Source organism: Molothrus aeneus, chromosome 6 (genome assembly GCF_037042795.1).
Source record: "Molothrus aeneus isolate 106 chromosome 6, BPBGC_Maene_1.0, whole genome shotgun sequence".
Lineage (NCBI taxonomy): Eukaryota > Metazoa > Chordata > Aves > Passeriformes > Icteridae > Molothrus > Molothrus aeneus.
Window position 1 is genome coordinate 55,878,403 of NC_089651.1, and position 8,737 is coordinate 55,887,139.

Below are 8,737 nucleotides of genomic sequence, written 5' to 3' on the forward strand. Positions count from 1 at the left end.
GCAGGGATTTATGCAGGGATTGCACCTTGGATTCAACCACCAGACTCCTGGCTGCTGTAGAGTCAGTCCTTTGAAACCTATGGAGCTGCCATGACCTTCAGCAGCTGGAGATCTGCCTCTGTGCATTTCTAATCCATTTCTGGTGTCCCAGGGCAGGAAAGAAAATGCAGTATTTGTTTGTGCCATCATTGTCTACTGGCAGTTTCCACAAGGAACTTTTCAATGGATACACTTGTTTTCTGCCGGGCTCAGTGTTGACTTAACAGAAAAGCTTTCTATCCCCCTGGAAGCCTTTCTGGGTATGAGTTATACTATTTAAACACCCTTTTCTTTGCTGCTAACATAAAAAAGCTGTGGGAGATGAAAATATTCAAAATGACACAGCAAAGCAGGGACAGGGAACTTGGTGGATATATAACTGAATTGTCCCCACTGAGGAGAGCACAGGAAACATCTGGGACAAAAGCAGCAGCACAGGCTGTGGGGTGAGCAGAAGAACCACTTCCATAATTCAGAGGGCAGCAAGCAATGAATTTCTGGGTAAGGAGCCAGACAGCTCAGAAGCAAGCTGAATAGGGCCATAAAAATGATTGGCTATCAGGAAAAAATTCTTCCCTGAGAGGAGTGTCCAGCATTGGAACAGGCTGCCCAGGGCAGTGATGGAGTCACCATCCCTGGAGGGATTTAAAAAATATGTAGATGTGGCACCTGGGGACACAGTTTAGTGGTGGCCTTGGCAGTGCTTGGTGATCTTAGAGGTCTTTTCCAACCTGAATGATCCTGGGATTTGATGATAATTCCAGATTATTTTAGCTGTTGGTGAGGATGATGGTCCTAAAGACAGGCCACCCTTTGGTGCTCTGGCACAGCCATGCAGCCACATCCTCACAGATTCCCTGGTTCCCTTTCACAATAGCAAATTTATCATTCCTTCTATGAAAGAATAAATGTTTTATTAATGTTCTACTCTCTAATCATAAGGAAGGAGTAGAGAGTCTTAATTAAGTCATTAGCAGTTGTTATGAGCCTATATTTTGTTCTGTAAACCTGAAAGGATAGTATTAATACTATTAAAAATTTATAACTCCTTTCCATTGTATTTTGTGTATGTTTTAAACTGTCTCAAGAAATTACATGAAGGACATTATGCAAAAAACCCCAAAACAATTAGAGTGTGGGACTGATTTGATCTGCCCCCGAAAGTGCCAAAGCACCAAATGTGCTACTCCCCTTCCCAAAATTCCAGCCCCAATCTGAACACTGTCAGCACCACCCTTGTCAGTCTGCAGAGCCTCAAACATTTTCCTCTGGTGCCACGGGGTATCTAACAGGGAATTTAACCATGGGGCAGCAGGATGGTTTTTCTTAGCTGCCAGAGATTTGTGATCCTTCACCAATTCCTTATAGCAGTCCCTAGGCAGCCAGGACTCCATAGTAGAAATGATTGACCGGCAACCAAAAGGAAATGTCATAGAAAGGGCAGAGGAGGAGCAAACCTCCAAAGAATTCGGATCTGCCACCAATATTAAGATTTCTCTCTGCTCAATGTATGACTGCCTGAAAAAGCTGGACACAATGGAGCACCCCTGTGAGTTAATCCTTTCACATCTAAAATCTCTCCATAGCTGCCCACTCAATCACAAGGCAAGAAAACAACAGGTACATTCAGCTTTAATGAAATAATCATCAGTTCTATGTACAGCTATAACAGAGGGAAAATCAGATACAAGAGAGGATGCAAACCCAACCCCTGATACGGAGCAAGTCACAGGGCAAGGGCTGGACTAGGCATTTTTGCCATTCTCCTCCTTTTTTGAAGACGTGTTTCACCTAAAAGGCAGTACTGAAATAACACCAAATCCTCCCAAAACAGCTGAGCAGGCTGACAGCCTGGCCCTGGGGGGTAGTTTTGTGTTTATTTACTAAAGCTTGGACATCCTCCTCTGCAGCTGACTCCAGTGGGACCCCACAGCAATGCTGCAGCCCTTTGCTCAGCACCAGCCTGCCACAGTGCCCCGTGTAATCCCGTAAGCCCCTCCCAGCATCGGGATGGCTTTTCCTGGGGTGAGCTGTGGCAGCTCCAAAGGTATGTCTAAAAGTCCTTTAAAAGTCCCTTTTTCAAAACTATGGCAAAATACCTGGAAGGACCAGTATGAAGTACAAAGCCATTAAAATTGTACACACTGAATTATCAATAGCTGATAACTTAATAAACAAATTCACAGGAAGAAAAAGACACTTTTTTCTTTACCACCCTCTGGGTTTTTTGAAGTTTTACTCGCACAGAGATGAGCTGTGGCTCTTGCTGCTCGCAGTCCTCTTGTGACATCAAGGAGATGTTTTATCAAGGTTTAAAACATGTTTGTGCACCAGATAGGAGGGACAGGTACAGCCCTTGTATTTTAGCAGGAATCCAAAGCCTGTGCTGGGCAGGGAAATCTCAGTGCACGGTCAGTGAGCAATCACCAAGCACAGCTGCTATTTCTGTGCCAGCTGAGGAACACGCAGGAGAATTTTCTCAGAGGAACACACTGCCTTGCCCACAGCTGGACACAAATCCCAGCCACGCAGATGCAATCCCATATTATTAAAAAGCCCCTTTCTTCTGGGGTGCTGGTAGCTGGAGGTGATGCTCACACACACACACGGTGCAAACCCCTCGGACAGGGCAGTTCTGGGGTTTGACAGCAGTAGGCTTGTCCAGGCATTTTCCAGCCATGTCCTCATGTCAGGATTTTTTTTCCCTGAGGACTTGGGTAAGATTGCTCCAGCATTTCCCTGCATGTTTCAGAGCGAGCTCCATGGCGTGCCAGAGCCTGGTGGCAGCGAGCCGGGCACAACGCACGATTCCCAAGGGATGCCTGGGCTGGATGAAGGCGGGAGGGCTTTGAGGGGGGAGCGGTGCGGGACAGGCTCCGCCAGCAGCCGGGGATGCCAGCGGCACTCAGACCAAATCAAAGCAATCCCAGCGCCGGCAGCACATTGCAGCTTCCCAAACTCTGCTGACTGCTAACACGCATGCAGCTCACTGCTATTTATATCGCATGCCATGGTTAAAAATTATGCTACATCCGAGGAGAGCTTCAGCACGACACCGGGATGGGGACGGAGGAAGGCGAGGGAGGAGAGGGGCTGCCGGCGGCAGGGCTGCTCCTGCCCAGCCAAGCCCGTGATCCCGCAGGGAATTTTGCCCGTCGAGTTCAATGGTGCGAGAAAGGCTCCCCCAGCAGATGAGGCGCTGTCGCTTTCAGCCCGGGGTCAGCAAGGCGAGGCTGATGCTGAGCTTTAGCGTGTCTGGAGATGCACAGGCTGCTCCTGACAGGGGGAGAGGCCGAGGGAAGGAAGGAGAGAGCTCGCTGCAACCCGCCGGCTTCGTGCCACAGCACTGACCGCGGCTCCTGGCGCCTGGGGCCGGTTCACAGCACAAAGCACAGCCTGGCATTGATGTTTTCTTGTGAATATTGCAGACACTTTGCTCTTCCTCGTCTGCAATAAAGGCCCAGCAAGGCTCCAGCTGTTTCAGCATGCCCCGAATCCAGCCCAGCAGCAGGTTGGGCACTCGCTGCCTCTCAGGGCCTTTCTTCCAACACATGGTATGCACAGATCTACAGCGTGGACAGCGGGGAAACAGGGCATGGGGGACAGCAGAAATGTGGCCATGACAGAAATGTGCCAATAAGTGAAAATACAGTCACTGTAACACCTTAATTTTTCCGCAGCTGTGGTCAGTGGTGCTGTCTGAAGGCCCAGGGGACACGCTGCCCTCAGCAGGGCCTGCCCACGTCCCGGGATCCGTTTCACATGGACACAACTGAACGGGCATGCAGAATTAACCACACCACGGCCCCGGGAGCTCTCCCAGTTCTCCACACACCCTGCAGGCCAAATGGAGCTTGAAATCACTCCCTCTCTGCCCTTTCTCTCTGGGGCAAGGCTGCCATCACAGAAAGCTGTTGTGCTTATTCTGTTCCAGGGCCATTTCGTTGACCAGCTGCTCTATGGATGACTGAATGGCTGCCTTCACGAGGGAGGAGGCGGTTTCTATGAGGAGCAGCTCGTACTGCTCTCCAGTTCTGTGCCCCTGGTCACCCAGACCTTTCTCCTCTGCCTGGGGACCACCACCAGCCTCAGGGCCCTCTTTTTGACCAACATCAGTGTTCCTGTTAGACTTTTTATTCCCTTTTTGCTTTTTTTGGTGCAAAACTGGGGACGGCTCATAGGCCTGGTCAGAGTCGGTGTTGTCAGAGTCCTCAGCTTCGGTGATGGTGATGACGATGCTGACACCAGCGCCTGCATTTGCTTCTAGTATCTGACGGCTGGAGCATTCCTGCACACTTGCTGCCTCTTGCACACCTGCTGCATCCTCCACACTTGCTGCCTCTTGCACACCTGCTGCATCCTCCACACTTGCTGCCTCTTGCACACCTGCTGCATCCTTCACGCTTGCTGCATCCTGGGCACTCGCTGTCTCCTGCACACTTGCTGCATCCTGCAGGCTTGCTGTATCTTGCACACTCTCTGCATCCTTCACACTCTCTGCCTCCTGCACACTCACTGCTTCCTGCACACTTGCTGCCTCCTGTGCACTCTCTGCATCCCGCACACTTGTGGCATCCTGCATGCTTGCTGCTTCCTGCACACTTGCTGCATCCTTCATGCTTGCTGCATCCTGCACATTTGCTGTGTCCTTCACCCTCTCTGCATCCTGCACACTTGCTGCATCCTGTACACTTGCTGCCTCCTGCACACTTGCTGCCTCCTGCACACTCACTGCATCCTTCACACTCACTGCATCCTTCACACTTACTGCCTCCTGCACATTTGCTGCCTCCTGCACATTTGCTGCCTCCTGCACACTCACTGCATCCTTCACACTCACTGCATCCTTCACAATTACTGCCTCCTGCACACTCACTGCATCCTTCACACTCACTGCATCCTTCACACTTACTGCCTCCTGCACACTTGCTGCCTCTTGCACATTTGCTGCCTCCGGCACACTCACTGCATCCTTCACACTTACTGCCTCCTGCACACTCACTGCATCCTTCACACTTACTGCCTCCTGCACACTCACTGCATCCTTCACACTTACTGCCTCCTGCACACTCACTGCATCCTTCACACTTACTGCCTCCTGCACACTCACTGCATCCTTCACACTTACTGCCTCCTGCACACTTGCTGCCTCTTGCACACTCGCTGCATCCTTCACACTTGTGGCATCCTGTACATTTGCTGCCTCTTGCACACTCGCTGCATCCTTCACACTTACTGCATCCTGCACATTTGCTGCCTCTTGCACACTCGCTGAATCCTGCACACTTGTGGCATCCTTCACACTTGCTGCATCCTGCACACTTGCTGCCTCCTGTACACTCGCTGCATCACCTCTGGATGCCAACTCACTGAAAGCAGTTACAGTCTCCTCAGCTTTGCACTCCTGAGAAAGATTTATGCTCTTTTCCAATTCATCCCTTTCAGGCATCTCTTTGCAGACACTGGGGATTTCCTGGCACTCTGTGATTTCAGGGGCAGTGTCAGGTTGATCTTTAGAAGCAGGCGCTTCGGGAGCAACTTCCCTGCCCTCCACATCGTCAGTGGTTGGGGGCAGACTCCCTTCCTGCAGTTTGTCCTGGGCTGTTTCATCAAATGTCTCTGAACTGGTTATCTCCAGCTGAACAGTGCACTCTGAATGTTCTGCATCCCGTGTGGGCTCTGTCAAGGGCTCACTCTTCCCAACAGAGGTGTCACTTTCCTTTGCTGTATGGTTGTCCTCTTTCACTGAATCCTGGTCCTTTTTTATTGTATCCTGGTCCTTCTTCCTTGTACCCTGGTCCTCCTTTATTCTATGCTGCTCCTGCTTCACTGTATCCTGCTCCTCCTGTGCAGAGACTGGGCTGAGGGATTCAGATTTGTCTGTCGGGGCCAAATCCTCTGGCTCTTCAATAGCCTTATTCACAACACCCATCACTTCATTTGCTTGAACACTGCCCTCTGACTCCTCCACTGCTTCTGAGGGGCTGGGTTTTTTCTTACCTCTGGAGAACCTCACACAGGGCATCTTCACCCCAGAGCTCGCCCGTTTCTTTGGGAGGTCTTGTGCACAGCTCTCCTCAGCATCCACCTCCAGCTGCACTTGGGAATCAGAGGGTACCTTCTTCCGTGAGGAGGACTTCTGCCTTCTCTGAGGCCTGGCGAGGTTTTTGATGGCTGCCCAGGTTCCCTTGGAGGATCGTGATGGATTGGAAGTTTTGGCCTCCTCTTGCTCAGTGCTGACACATTGGCTTTTCTCCTCTGAGGCTCCTTCACATGCATCCTTCACAGTCAGCCCCTTCTTACAGGACTTCTTCCGTTTCTTAAAACAGAGCATGGAGGGTTTTTTTGCTTGTTCCTCTGGTGGGGAACATGTGGCTCCTGTGCTGGGAGTCTCTGCCTCTCTTGGGTTCTCCATTTCAATTTCCTTGGCTGCCTTCACCATATTCTCTTCTCCTTTGCTGGCGCTGTGCTGCCGATTTTCCTGATCAATGCTTCAGACACAAGAACTGCAGAGATGCTCAAAGTGCATTTTTTTCCCCAAACAGATTTCCAAATAACGTTTGCTGCTTTGTAACGAGCCTATGTGGCAGTGAGAAGAAGTTCTGCTGGAGCTGTCGCATCCACTTTGTAACTCCCACTTTGCCTTATTACTCACTTTATCACCTCTCCAAGGAATCCCGGGGAGATGTGCAGCTGAACAGGCTTCTCCTTGGCTTTGCTGGCCTCAGTCACTCTCATCTCTGGAGCAACCCACTTCCAGTTGTGCTTGGTCTAACTGTATAATGGCCAGTCTGACATACCTTTTTTTTTCCCCCAAAGGATGACAAATCAAGCCAAGAATTAACAATTTTTATTCACCCCACGGACCTGGAAGGAACTTGCACTTTGTGAGCTCTCTGCAATTCCACATTGCCCAGGGAGCTTGATGGAAGCACCAGTGGAAGCAGCGGCTGTTTTCTGCCCCCCAGTGACAAGGTCAGATGCTGCTTTGCCTTGGCTTTGGTTTCTGCTTCAGTTCCCCTCGCGTGTTACATGAAATTTGCTGCAAAGCACGACCAAGGCTTTCATCTTTTTATCTGGAACACAATAAATGAGTGATAAGACCCGTAGAGAAATTTTTAAAAAGTACTAAAAAGTTTTTTCTCCCTAAACATTTCATTTTGGGAGGCAGACCAGGGCTGGATGAACTATAGCACATTTTTTTCACTAATTAGCATGAATACCCAAAGGCAAAATAAGGCCATAAGATGTCAACACAGTGATGTACCATCACAGAAAGTACTATTTTGCTATTTTATGTGGTAAAAAAGGACTTTTTTTATATAACTGCCCATATCGTGGCGAATACTTATTACACAGGCACACACATATTTCCTTCTCCTACGGTTTGCTAAATCCTCTCCCCACTGCTCCATATGCAGTTATAGTTCCAGCTAGGGAAATTACACCCTGAGACAGCAGATATTTTTATCTTTAATGCACCATATGACAATATGCAAAAACAGAGAATACAAAAAGGAGGCTTGAGGAATACAAAAGCGAAATCACATGGCAAGAAGGGAGCTTATTTATACTACGTGCATGCCTCCCATGGCAACCTCAATTAACACCGTGTGTGCTCATCAAAGACATGATGTTGTAAGATGTGTGTCAACCTTAGCAAAAAAAAAAAAAAAAAAAAAAAAGAGAAAAAAAAGGAAAAAAGCTCTGCCTCAAAATATCATCAGAACCTTTTGGATAGAACGATGCAAAAAGGCGTTACCACAAACAGACCAACTTCTGCAGGACGGGCTCGGGGGCTCCGGGCAGGGCTTTACGCGGCATTTCGTGCGCTGCTTTTCAGGAGTAGGGTGATTAAAAGGGGGTTCCGGGGCACGCTTCCCCCGCAGCACATCTGGGTTTTTAAAAAATTATTATGATTTTAATGAGGCTATTTTAAGGGGAACCGAGCGGAGCTGTCAGAGCCGCGCGGGCGCAGCAGCCGCTGCCCCGAGCGCATCCCGCATCCCGGCTCCGCCACCCCCGCGCCCGGGAAGTTTTGGGGGCGGTCGCGGGGGCGCAGCAGGACCCGCCCGGCAGCGCCGCTCCCCCGCCGGCCACGGGGAGCCCCCCACGGCCGGACCCCTCCGAGGCCACGCGGGGCTCCCAGGGCAGCGACCGCCGAGGCGGCCCCGGGACCCCGCTGCTGTCGCCGCCCCCGCGGGTCCCCCCGAGGCGGAGCCGCCCCCAGCCCCGGCCCCGCGCCCCCCGCGCCCTCACCTGCAGCACGGCCCGGCCCGGCCCCGCTCCGCTCCGCGCCGCTGCGCTGCCGCCGCCGCCTCCGCCGCAGCCGCGCCCCCCGGGCCGGCGGGGAGGGCGCTCCCGCAGCCCCCCGCCCCCCGCCAGCCCCCGGCCCGCCCCCCGCCCCGGCCGGCACCTGCTCGCCGCCTCCTGCCGCCGGGGGAAGCGTCGCTGCCTGCTCGCCGATCAGCGTCCCTTCCCCTGGCGGGGCAGGATCCCTCGCCCGCTGGCAGAGGAACCTTCCGTCCTCTCCCAGGCTGTGCACAGCAGCTGCAGACCCGAAAACCACCGACTTCAGCTCGAGGGGAAGGTCCTCCCAGCAATCGGGCTGCGGTTTGTAGTTTGGATCCCAGCGGCAAAGGAGCCCGGAGCACACCCCGCGGGGAGGAGGGACCCCTGGGGGGTTCCTGGCTTGGTG

At 51.9% G+C, this 8,737-nt stretch overlaps 1 protein-coding gene across 5 annotated transcripts; it reads right to left on the bottom strand.

The window, feature by feature from the left end:
- Positions 1-1,654: 1,654 nt before the first annotated feature.
- On the bottom strand, positions 1,655-8,531 carry AKAP5 (A-kinase anchoring protein 5). Of its 5 annotated transcripts, none has more exons than XM_066551325.1 (3): positions 8,456-8,531; positions 7,802-7,933; positions 1,655-7,115 (listed from the first exon to the last, which is right to left on the bottom strand). In XM_066551325.1, exon 3 carries the CDS (start codon positions 6,479-6,481, stop codon positions 3,941-3,943), a length of 2,541 nt encoding a protein of 846 aa, XP_066407422.1. In that variant the 5' UTR covers positions 6,482-7,115; positions 7,802-7,933; positions 8,456-8,531; the 3' UTR covers positions 1,655-3,940. The 5 variants fall into 5 exon arrangements, with proteins under 5 accessions (XP_066407422.1, XP_066407424.1, XP_066407420.1 ...); XM_066551327.1 differs by lacking the exon at positions 8,456-8,531 and adding an exon at positions 8,299-8,380 and having other exon boundaries at positions 7,813-7,933; XM_066551323.1 differs by lacking the exon at positions 8,456-8,531 and adding an exon at positions 8,299-8,380.
- Between the last annotated feature and the right edge of the window lie 206 nt (positions 8,532-8,737).

What these genes read in the sequence shown, in the direction of transcription:
- AKAP5 (XM_066551325.1), bottom strand. Translation starts at nt 6,481, where the DNA reads ATGGTGAAGGCAGCCAAGGAAATTGAAATGGAGAACCCAAGAGAGGCA.